Source organism: Hyla sarda, chromosome 4 (genome assembly GCF_029499605.1).
Source record: "Hyla sarda isolate aHylSar1 chromosome 4, aHylSar1.hap1, whole genome shotgun sequence".
Classification (NCBI taxonomy): domain Eukaryota; kingdom Metazoa; phylum Chordata; class Amphibia; order Anura; family Hylidae; genus Hyla; species Hyla sarda.
In genome coordinates this window covers 161,712,174-161,732,881 of record NC_079192.1, presented here as the reverse complement: position 1 = coordinate 161,732,881, position 20,708 = coordinate 161,712,174, and the positions used below count along the sequence as shown (strand labels likewise).

Here is a 20,708-nt window from a genome sequence, read left to right as displayed (position 1 = left end):
TGATGAATAAGATTACTCATCTTCAAGTCCTGAGAGAGACCTTAATGCCATTGAATTGACTGTATGATTCACTTAGTTTTATAGCTGCATTTGTATACTGTACATAGAAACAGAGGAAGGGAATACTAAGTGGATTAATTCTTATTTGCTTCACAATACAGTGAACAACAAGGAGCAGATACTTATACTTAATTAGTGGAAAGTAATGTTACTTCATTCTATGTTCAATTTATTGAAAATAAATATTATTTATCTTTAGGTTATGCTCGCTATTGTTATATATGTTTATACTTCTCAGTGTAGTTTACACTGATTTGTCTGTTTTGAATTTTTGACAACCAAATAGAATGTTACACCTAGTTGATTTTTTTTGGCAAATCTTCATAATTTATAGCCATATAATGTTCTGTAATTGTCTTACTTTTATCAGCTTATAAAATCCATTTAGAAGAGTTTACCAGACACACCTGTTAAGATACTAGTTAGTTATACTGCACTCATTATCTATCTGTTTAATTGTCCCTTGAGTTTTGGAATATACAAATATGTTAAGTTTCGTTAGGTTGATGAAGTGAACAACTTTATCAGGTATAAACATAGACAAAATAAAAATACTAGCCTAAAATTACCTATGACACTCATGGACACATACTCGCACTCACACATACACATAGAAAAGAAAATTATCATGATTTAGTGTATACAACTAATACAGAACGACAGACCATCATTTTGAATTAACATTTTAATGAGAAAATATTATTTGGACGACTAGGTTCATAATTTAACGGTGACACTTATTTTTGTAGTCTGACATACACACATGCTGTGAATAATAACATCAATAAGCAAATGCCATGCCTTCTGTACAACAAGGAGACTGAGTGGTCATTTCTTTACAGCTTAAGATGACAGTAGGGTCATTCATAGTTAACTTAAATTCACCACACAGCAACAGTAACATTTTGTGGATTTTTTTCTTTAACTTTTTTTTTTTGTAGCAAATTTGCTAAGTTTAAACAAAAGAAATGGGTCAAATAAAAGTGCGTTAGACACATTTTATATTCATTCATATTCACAAACATATACAATATTTCTCTGGACTTTTGGGAGGGCCCCCCAAATATTTGTGTTTCCATCTTAACTAGGGATATGACCCCTACCCTTGAAAATAAATAGATAAGCAATCTTTAATTCAGTGACATCAACTGATAACTTTCCAGTGCCTTGAGAGTAATACTTACAATTGACAGCCAACAAGTACAGTGAATGGTTTGCTTTCTAAGTTCTATATGTACATTAGGGCATTAACAGTGTAAACATTTGTTTTTTCTCACCAGGTTACATGATTAAGTCTATAATGATGACGTTTATTGTGAGCGTTGGGTTGATACCAATACGCATTGTTTCATATTATAGCTGTCCATATACATGTATGTGTCCAAAACAATCATGCACCATGTCTCTAAGTAAAGAAGACTGGATAATACTGTCATGTGGATTGCTAATATTCATTGGATATGTGATGCATAAAATGTCTGCCTGTATTCCTTCCTATCTTTCATTCCTATTATAGGGGTAAGATAGACATGTGCATGTAATATCTGTTAACTGAAAATGCCTGCCCTTCAGTTTCAAAATACATTGAAGAAAAGATGTGCAAAAGTGTCTTTAAGAATGACATTGCTATGCAGAGAAACATTTTCAAGTGTGTGAAGTCATGAACAAAAATACAAAATATCACATCGGTTGAACAACTAACAAAGCTCACAAACAATGTTAACCTCCTTGCTGGAATGAGTCTTTTTCTTTGAGAGGACAAAAAATGTAAAGTGAGTAAACTTTGGAGAAATTATTTAAGTTGCACATCCTGTCAAGTTAGTGCACAGCCACAGAAAGTAGGGTAGTGGGTGGGCTGGTGAGAGTTTCACTAGGTGTTGCAGGGCTGCTTTGGCTGGTTGCTGTTTGGGGAGATGTTGGGCTCAATGATGGAGAAGAGTTCGACAAAATTGCTGGGATGTGTGTTGGGAGTGCTGGAAGTGTTGGCATGCCTGCTGGTGTAGGTTTGATAGGAACTGGAATTGCAGGCAAAGTCTGTCCTCCATGGCAAAGCGGCTTGATGGGAACTCCGTAAGCACTCACACTGTAATCACTGTTAGCCATTGATATAGGTGTGGTAGTGTCTATCATGCTGGAACTGTACATGTGAGGCCAACCAGTGCCAATGGAGCTTCCAACTGTAGTCAATTGGTTGTGAAGAGGATAGGCAGCTGACATTGGTGGCATTGTAGAAAAAGCAAGTCCTCCTGGCATTTTATATTCTCTGGCAATTATATTCTCAATAGCAAAGGGATGTTTAAAGCTGGATGTTTGTGAGACCCCCAGGTTATATGTTGACATCTGTGGCAAATGGGTACCAGAGGCAGCCAAAGCACTAAGCCTAAGCTTTGCTTGTTGCTGCAGGTACTGGGCTGCATCGGATGGCTTAGTAGGGGCAAGATGGTCTGATTTCATTACCTTGAACCTCTTCCTACGCCTTAGGAAACTGCCGTTTTCAAACATATCACCACAACTAGGATGAAGTGCCCAGAAACTCCCCTTGCCAGGCTGATCTGGTCTCCTTGGGATCTTGATGAAACAGTCATTGAAGGACAAGTTATGTCTCAGAGAGTTCTGCCATCTTTGAGTGTTCTCTCTGTAGTAAGGAAATCTGTCCATGATGAATTTGTATATTTCACTCAGGGGTAGCATCTTCTCCTGGGAACTTTGGATTGCCATAGCCGTCAATGAGATGTAGGAGTAAGGGGGTTTTTGATCACTGTAAGTGTTTCTTCCTGGTCGAGGCATCTTCAGTGTGGTCACAGGTAATCTGTATGTAATTGAGGAAAGGTGACCAAGTCAGCTTTGCAGATAATATAAAAACCATTATGATGCAAATCATACAAACAGCTATAGACCATTATCATTATTAACACCTGTGTGTATTCAATATAAAGTATAGTTTAGCAAGTCTTTACATCAATTACATCACTTTTCTATACATTAGAAAGACTAGAGAGAGAATACAAAAACATCATACCTTCAACTTTCTCGTTACAAGTTGACACTCTGCATCCGGAAAGTAATAACAAAGAGGTGTGCTCCTGTCCAAAAGCAAAATCCACAAGAACTAGCACTTTCTAGTATTTCAGGTCTTAATTCAATTCCTAGCCAGCCTGAACCCTTCTTGGATAAACTCTGATCCTCTCCTTAGCATCAAGAATAAGCTCCTTTTCTGAGCTGCAGTTGAATGGGAACGGGGAAAGTATTTCTCCTTTGCTGGGTGGGAGATAAGCTAAGTAGTTGTGTCCATGTCCTTCCTCAAACCATCTGATAGTTTTATGTGGTGACATGAACAGAAAAGACCCCTGTAGAGGCGCTTCATTAATGTGCCACTTCTTTGCTATCATATGACAATCGCCTTGGGAGGAGGAGGAGGGAGGGAGCAGAGGAGAGAGAGAGAGTAGAGAGGAGGGGGCGTGGGGGAGAGAAAGGAATAATCTGGTTTCATTTACACCTATTTACATGGACACCTTGGGCCAATAGAAATCATTTCCATTTGAAGACAAGGCAAGGGGTGAAAAGGCTCAGCAACCGGAATTGAAGTGTGATGGTACCCAGTAACAGTGTGTGTGAAGGTATGCACAAACCTTCCTGTGTGCATTGCAGGGAGCTTAGTCTGCAATTCACACTTACAAATGGAGCTACTGAGCAGTGGGATGTTTGACATGGAAATTGCTTGGCTGTGGTATTCTGTTTGTTCTATATTGTTATCTGATTTGTATTGTTAGCTAACTTAAGGCAGCGCTTTTACTTTTTAACAAGAGGGGGAGGGCACTTGTTCTTAGGTCAACTAAACTCATTCAGAGTTTTACTTAATTTAACATTTTTTAGATATTGTGTTTGTGTTTTTATTGATAACATAATGATATACATCTATGGAAAAATAGAGACATTCCTGTGTAAATATTATCATCTTGTTATAACAATAGTATGTATTGTTTGCTGTATTTTTATAATAGAATTGACAAAAGTTTCTGAAAACTTTGCATTAATCTTTGCTGTTCTGCTCTGTGTAATATCTAATAGTGTAATTTGGATTATTAATATCTCTGAATATTATTGTAACACTGTATGTTTTGGATAAATAAACTTTTTTTGAACTCTTGACAGTAGATTTAAGTTTTTGCATTTGCTAGAATAATAGTTTACACACCTCTGATTATTTACTTGGTAATTCAAATGTCATGCCAAACTTCAACAAGTGTGTACTAACTTAAATGTATGCATTTCAAGTCCGGCATATAGCAGCAACGTATTAATAAGAAATGAGGGACTAATGTAATACTATCAATGTTCAACCTTATTAATTGTGAGGTGTTTAATGTAATACAAGCTGACATGTTATGAAACAGATTAACACAGAAAAAGGTGGTCTCCGAGGGGTGTAAAAGCAATTGATTTGATTCTTCAGCAATCCCATTCTAAATCCCAAGGGATGTCACTGATAATCCCTAATCATTCAAGCTCATAACAACATTGTACACTAAACAGCTGCTAAGCAGCCAGATGTGAGGGCTTTAAGATGCACATTACAACTAAACAACAAGAGGCATGTTAATGACATCTCTAATGCCAAGTCAAGAGTTTGTCTAGTTACCCAGCATAATTGATAAGAAGGTATGAAATAGAATACATTAAAGATAAAAAGCATTTACTGTATTATATTTAACACACACATATATATATATATATATATATATATATATATATATATATATATATATATATATATATATGGATTATCAGAAGACAATCACAACACAGAATGATAAGACTCCCTGCAACAAATAACTATAAATGCAGTGTGAGTATGGATATACGCTTGTGCATGTGTATGGGAAGAATTCATCATTGTCTCCGTTTCAACTCCGCTGCTTGCCTCATGTAACCCTCCCTGCCCTTACTGTGTGACACTGAATCTGCTAGCTCTTGGAGATAGAAAAGGTGATTACCATGATATTAATCACAAGTATCTTGTAATTCTGGCTATTCCTGCTGAAAGTAGTTGCTTGTCCTAAACTTCTAATAGATGTAATCTGTTTCAAAATAGATAAAAGATCCAACATTTTTCAGCTTGTTTAGTAACAAATCAGCAATTGTTCAGAAAACAAAATATTTTTTCATGAAATTGTAAGTATTTTAAAAGATTTGATCCAATGGAAAGTATGTTCCTTAAAGTGTAATATAATTCATGATGTTTAACCACACAAGACAACAATACAATAATTATTAGTCAAAATATAAAATAATGATGAAATATAAGGGGACTTTGGGGATTACTATTCATTTTAGTGCATTGATCAATTGGTAAAAGTAGACAATTGTTTTGATAATAAAAAGATGATTATACAGAAAATTGGTTAGTGTGTGGTCACCTTGACAAACATAATAATATATTATTATTATTCACAGTTTAAAATAATATGATCTTTATTTTTATTATTAAGATTAGTGATACTTTTTTTATACTACATTGTTAATGCATTATAAACACTTTGTAGGTAAAGATTATGTGATTTACCTGCTGTCCTATAGTACAGATATCATATATGTTCGCTCTCTTTTTGATACTAAAAATGCAGATCAAAGAACATGACACTGCATAATCTGCATTTTTTTTATAATCCATTTAGACAAATGTTCTTAAATGTATCACACAATTACATAATATTTGTATTTAAATAAATAAAAATATTATATATATATTTACTGCTCAAATATTTTAGACAGACATTATAGTGGGTTTATTTCTTATCCATGAAACAAATGTCATAGTTGTAAACAAATTCTTCCCCAACTCGCAAAGACAAACAAAATAATTCATAAATGTAAAATTTAACTATGATGCATACCCTTCGAACACTATATATATATATATATATATATATATATATATATATATATATGTATATATATATATATATATATATATATATATATATATAATAAAATCCTATATAAGCCTAATAAATTCTAAAAAACAAAATGTAATTTGCAACAATTACATAGTCACATCACAAGTAAAAACAATTGTGAGGTTTAATATTAGGATGAGGACTATTTAACATATCAATAAACATGGTGTTTAATTGAGTTATTACAGACTTTCTGGAAAAAATATAGATATCTGATTGAAGTATCAGAGCTTTTCTTGCCATCTTTCTACTAAGTGACAGGTTTTAGGACACTGTTGTACATAATTAGCTAAATATCAGCAATGCAATGTCATTCAGAATGGCCTTTTACCTCACTAGCAGGACTGTTGCCACTAGTTTATATGACTATGTTATTATCATTAAACACTTTACGCTAGTTTTTTTCTTTCTTTTTCTTTGCAACATTTTAGTGATTTTTTGCTAGGTATAAATTATCTTTCAAACGTAGTATCTTGAAGCCCAGAGGGCTTTGGACAATTAGGTGTAGCTCAACAAAAGATGTGTTGGGACATCAAAACATTAATGACAGTTTTCCTTGCTGACCAATAAATCACCGAATCGTTACTTAAACACGATGAATTTAGGAGATTAAACAATTTCATTAATATTGAAATAGCTGCTGTGATTCAGATTAGTTACTTGAAATGCAGAATCACGTTTCCCCATATTAACAGAAGCACTTGAGCACTAACACAATATGACCTTCTAAATTCAGTTAAAAAAGAATTCATTTACAGAAAGCCTGGCTGTATTTTTAAAAATAATAATAATTCCTCTTTACACTATTAACTAGTAATAGTCAGGGGAAGCATGTATAATTACACTGCAGACTCTCTGGTAGAAATGGGTTAATGTATTACATACACAGAAACGATCAGTGACTATCATGTCTATGGATAAAAGGGGATCATAAGACTAAAGGATTAAAATAAATTAACTCGCCATAGAATTATAATCACTTTTCATCTGGGATTGTTTAATTGAATGTTTTAATTTATTTATAATGTTATGAAAACTACAGTAATTTAAGATGATGATTTATTGACTTTTCTCCACCTTCATTTATTTATTTTTTGTCATGGTCTAAGTCCTTATATACATATTTTTTAGGGTATGTTCACACTGCATAAAACATACAATCATATTTTTTATTCCCGACCAATTTTTTGTTAATGGACGAAAATATGCCTGGAAATACATCTGTAAATAGAATATAGCCATATTTTTCACGCTGTGTTATTTGATTTATTTGTCTATTTATTTTAAAGAAAAAAAAGAATGGAAATTGGATGGTTATTTTCTATATATTTTTTTAATCTTTTTTAAAGCATGTTGAATATGAATTTAATATTAGTATTTATTTATTAAACTGTTAATGATGATAATTTTGTTTTCTTTTTCTATATATATGTATACCTAAATCATGGAAATAAATTCTACATCAATTTTAAATTGTTATATTTAACATAGAGGGTAAGTGACAATTTTCCCATGGCTACAGCATGTGTAAATTTACAATATCACTGCGTATAGATATTACTGACATAAAATATTGAACTTTTTCCAAAAGTCTTAGATAATACACAATTTTATGGAATGTTTTAAATTAAATGTACTAATGTATTAATGTTCCATTTTATTGGGTTGATGGAATGTGTTATTTGTTTTAAAAAGTATAGTAGTATAGTAAATAATAGCCATACACTGAGCTTTAAATTAATTCATTAGTTATATAGGCTTGGGTATGCATTGGGAATCACATTGCAGTGCAACTCATTGCTCCCAATAATGGAATGAATAGGATGTGAAATGTGTGTACTGGGTGTCTTTTAAAAGTGAACTTATCTCTTTGTAAAGAAATGCAACACAAATAAAAAAAAAAAGGCTTTCTAGAGACTCATTTAAATGAGGAGATCCAACTGTTGTTGGGAAAATGGAATAAAATACACATAAGTCAATTATATCAATGTGCAAAGCAAATGGGAATCTTCTTCAAACCAAAGCTATTCAGTCTTTCCATCACGATGTGTAAAGCTCAGCTTTCTGCTTGAAAGGATTGCAATAGACTCCTGTTTTCCCCAAAAAGCAGGACCCCACACATTTACAGGTTTGGTAATAATTTATGCTAATTTCCCTTCAATAAAACCACAATTCGTTTCAGTAGCATGCAGCCTGTTCAGATGGCCAAGGGAGAGGGGCATAAAAGTGGCTAACACAATATTGGTTTTCATCCTGAATGTTCTCAATGCAGGTGTGAGCATATTGTGAGCCCAGGATCTATCCTTTAACTCCAGATGAAGCTAAAATAGACTAGCCCTCCTTTTCAAACGCATGTTAATATTTACAATATAGAAATGGGGAAATGTTAAGCAGCTTCTTAGGGTCTCCTAGGCTTCAAACAATACAAAGATCCAAAACAGATTTCTCAACTTGAAAGTATCCCCCATGCATTTCTAGTTAAGTCCTAGATTATATTTGATGAACTTACTTGTGCTCCCTCTGTTTACTTATTGACACTGAAAAGGGAGCTGATAGAATTGGGTTTGGGGACTGGTTTCTTTTGTTGTACTTAAAAGTTTTTGAGTTTACCGAAGTGATTTCACTGCCTATGGGAACTAAGAGCATGGACCAAGTCCTTTGTTGCAGAACACTATTTAACAAATATACCACATTGCTGGGAGAAGCTACTTATCTGTCATTTAAATGGGGCTTTGCTGCTTAGCATAATCTCTATGTGTCATCAATGACCAGTGATTCTTCCATACTGCAGATTTCTTGAAATGCGTTTGTAATGTGAGCTTTTAAGCAAGTTTAAATCAATGGACAGAAACATCACTGAAACATGTGCAGATGTTTATTTACTGTAAATGATATGCAATACTATAGTTTGTAGATAACGTTATATATGATTTTGTATGTAATATTTTATATGATTTTGTAGAGTTTACTATAGTAAAATATATTGTTTTACTCAGTAAGGTCTGTGATCTGTGCTATTGTAAACTAGTATAAAAATTAGTATTTAGTGCTATATTTTGTCATTTGCATATTGAAAAGTCATGTGTTATAGGATTTTGTGTTAGCAGGTTCTCGCATGCTCACCCACATATATCAGATATTATCAAACAGTTTAATCCCATTGACAATAAAATGTGATATTATGTATTAATGCAAGCTTAAAAGATGATTCTGTAACTTTCACTGTATGCAGCGACACTAGTAAATGTAGTTTTTACTAATACACTACCGAGGGTAGCCATTCTTTTTATTTATTTTTTTATTTAAGTGGTTTTAATAAAGGTAAATAGTACATTTTGGAGATAAATCAAATATATTCTTTAATATTGTATATGCTTAGTATTTTACACTTCTGGAACAGTATTCTGCAGCCCCCATGTTCAGTTATGCATTTTTCACAGGCTCTCCACTTACACTTTAAGGAGTACCCTAACTAAACATCTGGAGTGCTTGCAACTAAAACCTAAATACTTAGTCTGCTCCTGACATACTGTATGCATTTTACCCTTATTAGGTAAAAAGAGAAAATAAATTGCCTATATAAGTTCATGTATCAGTATTGTTTTAAATACTGTCATACGGGTTCTTTCCAAAAATACATTTACATGCAACATGGACATATCTATATATATATATATATATATATATATATATATATATATATATATATTATACTGTTGAATATGCAGATACAAATATGCAATCTGCTGGAACACTGATTTCTTGTGAGATATCTAATATAAATTATTACACATACAGAAAAGAACAGATTTTTTTCAGGATTATGGTGTGTTCGCAGTGTGTTTACAGAGGAGAGCAGGCAATCTTATCAACAAATTTAGGTCTGCTACATTTATATATATTAACTCACTGAGTTTTTTTTTTTTTTTTTGTCAAATTCTAGCAATTCTTCATTTTTTATCCTGATAAACATTAATGAAAACTGTTAAACTATAGGGTACAATCAATGACATATGACAATTCCAAAATAATGTTTATACCTTCTGTCTACCTAGTGGGTCAAAATAAAAATAAAGGTTTAGTTATGGAGATTAATTGTTATTTGTGTGAAAAGTTAGGCAATGTAAAAAATACATTTACCTATTCCACATTTCAACTTTTTTTTTTTCCTTATTCTTTGTCTCTAGCATAGAATAGACTATAAAATTTCTTTCTGCAAGGTTCTTTGTCACTACCTGCTGGCTCTTTTGTATAAGGTTAAAGCATATAACTTGGTTAGGATATAGTAGTCATGCAAATGTACAAGTGAGGCAAAAGCGGAAGAAAGTTAAAACATGACCTCACTCACACTGGTATTACAGTAATAACAAGTTATTTTCTATCCACTGGATGGGTATTAACTGCTTTATGAATACAGGTCAGACCAATGGATACCCCATGTCCCCCATTGGAATGGCATGGTAGTTTGGCAAAAGATAAGCATAAGAGCTATACTGTGTTACAGAAAATATATAACCTCACTGAGATACTTCTTTTAATTTTTTTTCTGTACAGCGGAATACCCCACCACCTGGCTGTGTAGGGAACTGCAGCCGACCAGGGGATACAAAGCTACATCAGCACTACACCCACATGATTCTGGAGATCATATGGATCCCAGAGGTTGATCCTACCCCAGTGATAAAGTTCTGGTATATCCTGGCAATATGCCTAATTTTCCGGTCCTGGACAGGTAGCATACCATTTTCTGGTACAGTGTAACATATGTGGATTTTCCAACATTGGTAAGTTGTCCATAAAAGCATTCTTGTTCCATCACAGCTATTTTGGCATCAGCATATGTTTTCTTTTTTATGTATGGAATAGCAAAGTTGATTGGATATTCCATATAAAAGATTCCAATAAAAAAGCATACTCATGGTCCAATTTTTACACTGGATTTCCATTAGTATGCCTATACAGTGGCATATGTTACAGCCTTTTATCATAGGTATAGTAGGGCAAAAGGCCAGCAACAGTAGACTCTGAGATTATGTGAGCAGAGCCATACTTTTAAAGGGATTATCCACCACGTGATTTTAGTACGTACCTGGCAGGCAGAAATGGACATGCTTAGGAAGGATCTGCACTTGACTTGGGGCTAAATGGCTATGTCATGAGATTACCATAACACTGTGGCTAGCTTTTTGTGAACTGGTATTTCCTGTTTGACTTTTCTTTTTTTAACTACAAATCCCATAATTCCATTTTCCTCTCTCCCACACATCAGCCACCCCACCCATTGAAACATAAATGAGCTGTATCCATCAAAAGACCTGTGGTTTTCAATCAGGGTGATGCATTAGTTGCAGATTGATCTCTCTCCCACCAAGCTCTCCCTCCATCCATTGAAGCAGACAGTCTCCCTGTCATCTACTGACTAGTCAGGTCTCTGCCGCATTGCAAGCTGGGAAAAATCTGAGACAACAGTAATTTTGTATGCTGATAAAAATAAATATTGGAGTGAAAATCACAGAAAAATTGTGAGAAAACCCTGACACACAGGTACAGGCACTATATTATGAACTACACTACTTTAAGCCCCTGTAGCATAAAAAAAATCCTGGAATACCCCTTTAAGTCATCTTATATTAAAGAGCAAGTCCAACACTTTATCCTTGGGTGAAAATAATTGTAATGGTGTATTCAAGGTAGATCTGTTATTTAACTCATTAGAATGATTTTTTAACTCCTTCCTTTTCAGAGTGCACAGCTTAGAGGGATCAGCAACCGTGATGGGTTTTTTGAGCTCCTGACTACATGACTACACATAGCATACCAAACACCTGCCAAATTAAAGTGGAATGGTATACGCATGGATATGCCCATATTACTCACATGAAACCAATACAGAATAATTGGGGAAGCAAACAATTATCACGGTCAGTGTTTCCTCTAAGCTCTGTGCTCTGAAAAAGAAGGAATTAAAAAATCCTTCTAATGAGGTCAATGAGTCTAATAACATATCTACAATATGGAATGGAATAATGATAACTGTAAGGACTTAAAAATAATATTGTAGACCTGATTTCTAGTTTAGGCCTTTGGAATAACCGCTGCTAAGTGGAAAATTTAATACGTCTCTATATAGGAGGCTATACTTCGATTTCCAACCCCTCAACTACTCTGGTACCCCGGAGTCTTCTTGCTAATCTGTCTACAGAATATACCCCCCCTCCCCTCTCCCAACAGGTTGGAAATTATCTTATTCTTAGTTTTACAAATTTGATAGGAGTATTAATAGTTTTTTTCTTTGTTTGCTTTATTATTTTTCTATTGTGTTGTTATGACCATTGACATTAACTAACACTTAGAGTGGGCATATGTCAATTGATTGTTTAATTGTCTGAGAAATTGCTTAGTTGCTTGAAGGTATCCGCTTTGCTAATATGTTGTTGCATCATGTGTACTGCAGCTAACAGGAGAGGGTGCTGATGCCTGATACTGACAGATACCAGGTTTATGAGTGTAGATAGTCTGTGTGTGTATTGACAAGGAGATCTATGACTGAGCTATGTAAACTATAAGGCCTAGGCCTGTCCATCAGAGATGTGTCAGTAAGCAGTAGGCCAGAACAGGCTTGTCCATCAAGGATCATTTTTTGGCTGGAAGGTGGACAAGGTAGGGGTGGGAAGAAGGTCGGAGAAATCTAAAGAAGATGTAAAAAATCAAAAAAGAATTGTACCATAACCTCAAGGCTAATATCAGATTCACTGATACATGATGAATAATTAAAGGAACCGTGCTTCAAATTTATGATGCAAGCAATAGATATATTTATTAAAATACATATAACATAATAATGTGTAATAAAATCTCCTTTCACAGGGCCCTTGTGGGGAGATGAATTTAGTAAATAATTGCTAAAATATAAAACATAAAAAGCACCACTGTATGCAATAGACGGAAGTGTAGTCCGTTAGTTCGGCATTTGTTAGTTCAGAATATGAACTTATTACAGTCCGCAAATAAAGATAATGGATGGTGTATGTGAAATCACGTGCATACATTGGACAACAGTATAATATATTTAACAGCTAGATGGATTGGCCAGATGTATCTTTCCACAGGGTTGGTGCCGGCAAGCACCCGTTCAAAACAGGGTCTGGCTGCGCTGTAAGAGGGTGCTGGCGTGTACTCCTGCGGCTGGTTTGCCTGCCACAGACCTGATGAAAATTGTTATTGAAAACCTCATGGAGCTACTTGGCATCTGACATCAGTCAGGTAGGAAGGCTGGATAGATGGAAAATGCGGCTGTTGTAGAAGAATGATGTCAGACTTGTTGCAACGAAAATAATTGTTCATAGAGTTTTCAAATGCCGATGGTGCGTTAGTGGTGCGTTAGATCAAGCTTCTAGACGTGTTTCAGGGTACTTTGTAATAATGACCCTTTCCTCAGTAGAAGACAGTTCTACGGAGGAAAGGGTCTTTATAACAATGTACCCTTATATGTACGTTATATGTATTTTAATAAATATATCTATTGCTTGCATCATAAATTTGAAGCACGGTTCCTTTAATTATTCATCATGTATCAGTAAATCTGATATTAGCCTTGAGGTTATGTTAAAATTCTTTTTTTACAAATAAATATCACACCTAAGGTGAAGGTGTTCAGCCATATTGTACCTTGGCTAATTAATTGTGAGCTGCACATACTACTATTTAATCTAAAGAAGACCCTGTAGAGATGCTACATAGTGGGTCGCTTGGCAAGTTTTGGGATGATCCATTAGGCATCAGTTATCTTTATATTGTTTGCATACAGAAAGTTGCATTGTAGAGTTAAACTGTAAGTTATTAAGTAACTGACAATATCAGGAAACTAGTGGATAGGGGATAAGATATGGATAAGATTGGATAGGGGATAAATGGGGCCACCTTGCCCCCTCCCATAGACATGATTAGAGGGGGTGTGGCATGATGTCACGAGGGGGCATGGCATGACATCACTTCTCCAGTCCTGGAAACAAAGAAGTTTCTCAGACTGGAGATGCAGCCCTGCACAGAATGTGGGTGCTGCACGAAGATGGTGGGGAATCCCAGCGAAGGCCCCCCCCCCCCCCCCCCCGTGAACAGACATTTTATCCCCTATCCTTTGTATTTGGACGGAATATCCCTTTAAATCCATATTTACCTGTAGGAGACTTATTATCATTACATTTTAAATGTTGTTTTGCCTACAAATGTGCATAAAATTGCCTAATGTAAACTGAAATCCCACCAAGCTTCTGATGCTTACATGAGATTTACACCCAACATGTATTTTGTGCCATTGTGAAGAATTAAAAAGGAGAAACAGCTTTAACATTTAATCACTTCTCACAGACGTCCACCACAAGCTTTTGCAGTAATTTTGAGCGGCGTGCCACTCTCGGGAAAGTCCAACACTACGTAAGTTTTTATTTGGCTCTGACTAACTTGATGGAGTTTTTATAATATATTTTCCTGTGACTGTGACAAATGTGCTAGTTCATATATGTTCAGGCAATGATTCAACAGAGACATGCACATGGGAAATACTAATGGAGATTATAGGAAACATCACTGCTGAATGTTTTTCAAGTGTAGAAGAAAATAAATATATTTACAAGAAGGCTGTATACCCTCGTAGAGTATATATATATATATATATATATATATATATATATATATTCTGTACAGATGATTTCCTGGTCTAATTTGAACCCATAGTTACAACTGCTTAATACTAAAGTGCAGTACGACAACAGAGAGCTGATGTCATCGCATACTTATTTTCTACTGTTCTGTACTAACAAGCATTTGATTAGTCAGCAAAAAGAATAGTTCAGCTATAGTAGGATGACTGCAGGATAATACTGTTTGCAGTATATTCTCTTGAGATGCATGGATTGCATAGGATCTATAGACAGAAAATAATAGGATATTTTCAATCAATGCTATCTAAAAAGTTGCTTTGTTATAGATGCATTAGAACAATAAATTATATGCCCTTCCGCTCCTAAACTATGAGCATACACCCCCCCCTCAAATGTATAAGTATCAGATCACCTGATATTCACTTCCATGATTAAAATTAACTTCACACCCATTTGAGTGATTCCTTGAATTATCAGACAAACTGTAAACCCACCTATCTCTGGAAGGCTGGGTTCACACCACGTTTTTGCAATACAGTCCCCGTATACGTTTTCAATGTGAAAACCGTACAGAACCGTATTGAAAACCGTATGCATTGACTCTCCATTGAAAACCGTATGCCAAAAGATGCATCAGGTTGTGTCCGTTTTGCATCCTGTACAGTTTTGTCCGTTTTTTCCCCGTACCTGAAACGGTAGCCTACCACGGTTTTTGGTTCAAGTGAAAAACCGTATTGAAACCGTATTGAAAGTTTTTTTTTTAACATGGGAGTCAATGGAAACCGTTCAGAACCATATGTGCGTACGGTTTCATTCAGTTTCACCATACGGTTTTTGACTTTGCAGTTTTTTTCTTGGAATTTCAATTAAACAAGTGAAACATTATTCATAATGGAGTGAAAAGTTAAAAATGTATACTTTTTTTCTTAAAAAATGGATGCAACAGGACATTATTTTTCAAACCGTATTCAGATTTTAACCATATACGGATAAAAATTTGTACATGTTTTGATACAGATTAGTCAGGAATCCGTTTTTTTTATCAAAAACCTGATACGGGATCTGTGTTGCAAAAATGTGGTGTGAACCCAGTCGAACTGGAGAATGTATCAAGAAAATGTAAAAAAGGTATGGGATTAGGGCACCCCAAGCTATTAAATGACAGTGATGATCTTCATTTTTGGGGGTGGTCCACATGTCCTCTATTAGGACTTTCATTATTTTCTCCTCACATTCTAATAGCAATAACACTTTCAATATTCCACCTACAGACCCATATGAGGGCTTGCTTATTTGGGCCACCAATTGTATTTTGTAGGGGCAATTATTTATGGGGCAGTACACTTTTCAATAAAAATGACATGCTATCTTTATTCTGTGGGTCCCTATGATTATAATTATAACTTGTTGCAAAAAAATTTGCATGCTTTCATCTTTTATTTTTCTGTATAGAGGACTCTTTGAGGACTCATGTTTTGGCCATGATCTTTAGTTTTTATCTGCACCAAAAATAAGCAATTCTGGACTTTGGTATGTTTTTTTTTTACATTTACACAGTTCACCATGCGTTTTCATAAACATTACATTTTAATATTAACTCCTTAACGACGAAGGACGTATATTTAAATCCTCTGACAGCTCCCGCCATATGCCGCGGGGTCACGCGGCGACCCCGCGTCATATCGGGTGCGGTCCCGGCGGCCATCAACGGCCGGGACCCACGGCTAATACAGGACATCACCGATTGCGGTGATGCCCTGTATTATCCCTTCTGACGCGGCGATCAAAGCTGACCGGCACGTCTGAAGCAAACGTGAAACTATCCCGGCTGCTCAGTCGGGCTGTTCAGGAACGCTGTGGTGAAATCGCAGCATCCCAAACAGCTTACAGGACACTGGGAGGGACCTTACCTGTTTCCTCGGTGTCCGATCGGCGAATGACTGCTCCGTGCCTGAGATCCAGGCAGGAACAGTCAAGGGCCGATATGGGGGCTATAAAATTGCAAATAAAAAAGTAAAAAAAAATGTGTTAATAAAGATCATTTAACCCCTTCCCTAATAAAAGTTTGAATCACCCCCCTTTTGCCATTAAAAAAATAAATAAAAATAAACATATGTGGTATCGCCGCGTGCGTAAATATACGAATTATAAAAATATATTGTTAATTAAACCGCACGGTCAATGGCGTACACTTAAAAAAAAATTCCAAAGTCCAAAAAAGCGTGTTTTGGTCAATTTTTATACCATTCAAAAATGAATAAAAAGTGATCAAAAAGTCAGATCAAAACAAAAATGGTACCGATAAAAACTTCAGATCACGGCACAAAAAATGAGCCCTCATACCGCCTGTATGTGAAAAAATAAAAAAAATAAGGAGTCAGAAGAGGACATTTTTAAATGTATAAATTTTCCTGCATGTAGTTATGATTTTTTCCAGAAATACGACAAAATTAAACCTATATAAGTAGGGTATCATTTTAACTGTATGGACATACAGAATAATGATAAGGTGTCATTTTTACCGAAATAAGCACTGCGTAGAAACGGAAGCCCCTAAATGTTACAAAATGTTTTTTTTTCTTCGATTTTGTTCGATTTTTTCCATTTTGCTGTGGATTTTTGGGTAAAATGACTAATGCCACTGCAAAGTAAAATTGGTAATGCAAAAAATAAGCCATAATAGGGATTTTTAAGTGGAAAATTGAAAAGGGTTATGATTTTTAAAAGGAAAGGAGGAAAAAACAAAAATGCAAAAACTGAAAAACCCTGCGTCCTTAAGGGGTTAACAGTTTATTATTTAACATTTTAACAGTATGGACATTTCTGCACAAAACATGTGATTAGCTGTTGAACGAAGGTTTTCATATTCATCGCCCTTCCACACAGGCCAATTAGCGCTTATTCCCCGAGTAATCAGCCTGTGTAAAAGGGCCTCAAATGTCACGTACTTTTGCTTGCATATTTACCATTGAAGTTGATCAATTAATATGATCAAGTAGTCAATCAAATTGCTACTTTGCTTGGATTACAGGCTTTTGAATGTCAATGAGATTTTTTATAAAATTGACTAAAAATATAGAGGGACATTTATCAAAACATGTGTGGAGGGAGAGTGGTGCAGTTGCCCGTAGCAACCAATCAGATTGCTTTTTTTTTCTTTTAAGGCCTACGAAAAATGAAAGAAGTGATACCATTGGTTGCAACTGCACCACTGATTCTCCACATAGGTTTTGAAAAATCTTCCCCAAAATTTTGATACTAAGCTCATAATTTATCTGTAACAAATCCCAAACGTGTGAAACTAAAGTCTGATATGTTACTACTTTAAAAGACTTAGTTTAACGGGGTACTCTGCTGCTAGATATCTTATCCGATCACGGGGGGGTCCTGCTGCTGGGCCCCCCGCGATCTCCCGCAGGACCCAGCATTCTAAACAAATGCGGGGTTCCTGTGGCAGTTGTTTTAACATCACGACCCCTCGTGATGTCACACCACGCCCCCACCAATCATGTCTATGGGAGGGGGCATGTCGGCTGACATCCCCCCCCACCTTAGACATGAGTTGAGGTGGGTGTGGCGTGACATCACGAGAGGGTGTGATCGTGACATCACAATAATGGCCTCCAGCTCTGAGCATTCTTAACAAAATGTTCAGAAGGCTGGAGCACCAGAGTACCCCTTTAAGTCCAGCAAAATGTCAGCCCAACCATCAGTACTTTATTCCATACACAAATCATTTTAATGACACTATGAAATCTTTATGTTTCTGCTTTAGGTAAAGGTATTTGTAACAACTGGACACATACTACATTATAAGTAAAGTCTAGCCAAGTAATGCATTTATAGTAATAGTGCTATAGGGCTCTGTAGTGTTGGATTCACAATTTTGATTATCTTTATTTCTACTAATAATCATCAGAATCATCATAAACTATTTATGTAAATTCAGTAGATCGCCTACATAACAAACAATTCATGATTATCCTTTGAATGACACAATGTGTGATACATGTTTATCTTGGCTAGTAATGTCTATACTAGATCATGGCTCTTTCACTTCCAGTTTTGTTTGCACACAAAGTAATTCATTTCTCCTTTCCTTAGCAATGAGATGTATATATTCCAAATTCACATAACAGAACCATATGGTTGACAGTCCATGTAGACAGTTTGCTTTATAGTACATTTGTTTCAATGTCACAAAGTTTTCCTTTCGCCTTAGATTTATTCTAAGCCATTGGAAAATGAGGTTTAAAAAATAGTTTTAGTAATGTTGCTTTCCTTGCTAAGGTTGCAACAATTTCACATCGGACTGGGCTGTATTAAGTTGTAAATAAGAACTTGTAGATACTAAGCTGTGTGGATACAGAGCACATATTCAATAACAATGATGTCATTTTAAAAAGTTGATTCTCCAAGTTGTGCAGTAGATAATGAAATGAAATAATAATAGATTAATATAAAGGGAACAATTGATATTGGATTATGAGCGGTGGGATGCTGGGTCTTTGTGAAAACCATCAAATACAAACTTCCACATTTTTCACTGTTGGAAATAGTACCAACATAGAAAATGCCACCTTGGTACTGAAGGGATTAGCTCTCCCAGCCTCTCACTTCAGTGTTAAGACAGCAGTAGATCAACTGTATAATGTGTACTCTGTTTGGTCATTTGTACAAGCAGAACAAAGGTTGAGCTTAGCCAAATTGCATTGCACTTGTGAACTGAGCCCCAATTTGAAGTATCTTTTACAGCAGGGGGAATGAGAACAATTTCGTGTGTGTCTAAAAAAATGGAATAACAAAGCCACTTTCTAGAGCATCTCAAAGTGAAGTACTGAGGCGTGACATTCCCAGGGTGAGATGGGACAAAGGCAGGGTCAGGAGGATGAAAAACAGAATCAAACAGCCACTTTCACATGTCTGCCCTCAACTGCTGCACCTCTCCATAATAGAAAACAAATGTTGTAAAAAGGGGGATTGCTCCAATTCATTTAAAATAGCAAATGATAGCTAAACAACATTGTCAGAACGGAATCAACTTCTATGCAGTGCCACCCAGAATAGCCTATAGTACTTGATTCAATAAGGGGCAGCAACAGTTTTTAACTCTCCCAAAACTTTCAATGGATTCCTGCACCATAGCCACAGCTACAGAGCAGGTGTCTGCACTGTGCACACATGTAAGATAAATAATATATATCATTTATAAAAAAACAACCAAATGCCTTTTCTACAGTCACCAAAATACTTAAATAGGTTTTCACTACTGAAAATCTAAATTTGTAATATTAGTAGTAAATTGGTTTTAGATTGTCTATTAGTCCTGATTTCACAACAAAGATGCTTAGGTTTGTTTGCTGTTTGTGTGTAGAAAGGTTGTATTATGCTATTTATTCTGCTAATCATATACATGGTTTAAGTATACCAACAGTTTATTATTGGCTCTTGAAAAGGTTAATAGAACTCTATTCATTCCTTTCAACTTGTCTTCTTTATTTCTCCTTCCTCAGTTCGCCACTGCCTTGCCACCCACAAAGCTGGCAAAAGGAGGTCATGTGATTATAACTAACCTCCAGTGAACCAAAGGATGGCTAATTCCTAGTGTCTAAAAGCAGCATTGATCCCTTTCCAATGAATGATCTTTGCATTCAGAAAAAAACAAGCACTTTCTACAGGAAAGAGGTCATTTGCAAAAAGTCTGGACATGAAAGACTTTCAGACACAATATGGAGTTTTTCATGTTGAAATAAAAAGGTACTGACTTAGAATAATAAAATATCTCAAATGTATTTCTTTTTATACGTGGCAAAATAAATACACAAACTTCACAGTGTCTAATTTATTTTTGTTGGTAAATTAGAAATATTTTCTATCTATCTATCTAAATTTTAAAAGAAAAAGAGAAAAGGGGTGCATACCTTGTGGTACCTTGTGGATTACCAGGTTTGATGGGGGAAAAAAAGAAGTAACAAGATGAGATCCGTTAGGATGGCCTCTTACCTCTCGGTGTTTTGCTGAGAGCATAACA

At 35.3% G+C, this 20,708-nt stretch overlaps 1 protein-coding gene and 1 long non-coding RNA gene across 2 annotated transcripts; one reads left to right on the top strand and one right to left on the bottom strand.

Annotated features, from left to right (window-relative positions):
• Positions 1–430: 430 nt before the first annotated feature.
• On the bottom strand, positions 431–3,402 carry FOXB1 (forkhead box B1). Its single transcript, XM_056572551.1, has 2 exons — positions 3,080–3,402; positions 431–2,869 (listed from the first exon to the last, which is right to left on the bottom strand). The coding sequence occupies exon 2, from the start codon at positions 2,845–2,847 to the stop codon at positions 1,879–1,881; it is 969 nt and encodes a 322-aa protein (XP_056428526.1). The 5' UTR covers positions 2,848–2,869; positions 3,080–3,402; the 3' UTR covers positions 431–1,878.
• A 147-nt stretch (positions 3,403–3,549) lies between these two features.
• LOC130368621 (uncharacterized) lies at positions 3,550–20,482 on the top strand. The gene is made up of 4 exons (XR_008892524.1): positions 3,550–3,677; positions 10,572–10,801; positions 14,385–14,450; positions 20,191–20,482. It is a non-coding gene; the product is annotated as an uncharacterized LOC130368621 (long non-coding RNA).
• The last annotated feature ends 226 nt before the right edge of the window (positions 20,483–20,708 follow it).

Coding starts and splice junctions, on each gene's coding strand:
- FOXB1 (XM_056572551.1), bottom strand. CDS start 2,847: ATGCCTCGACCAGGAAGAAACACTTACAGTGATCAAAAACCCCCTTAC.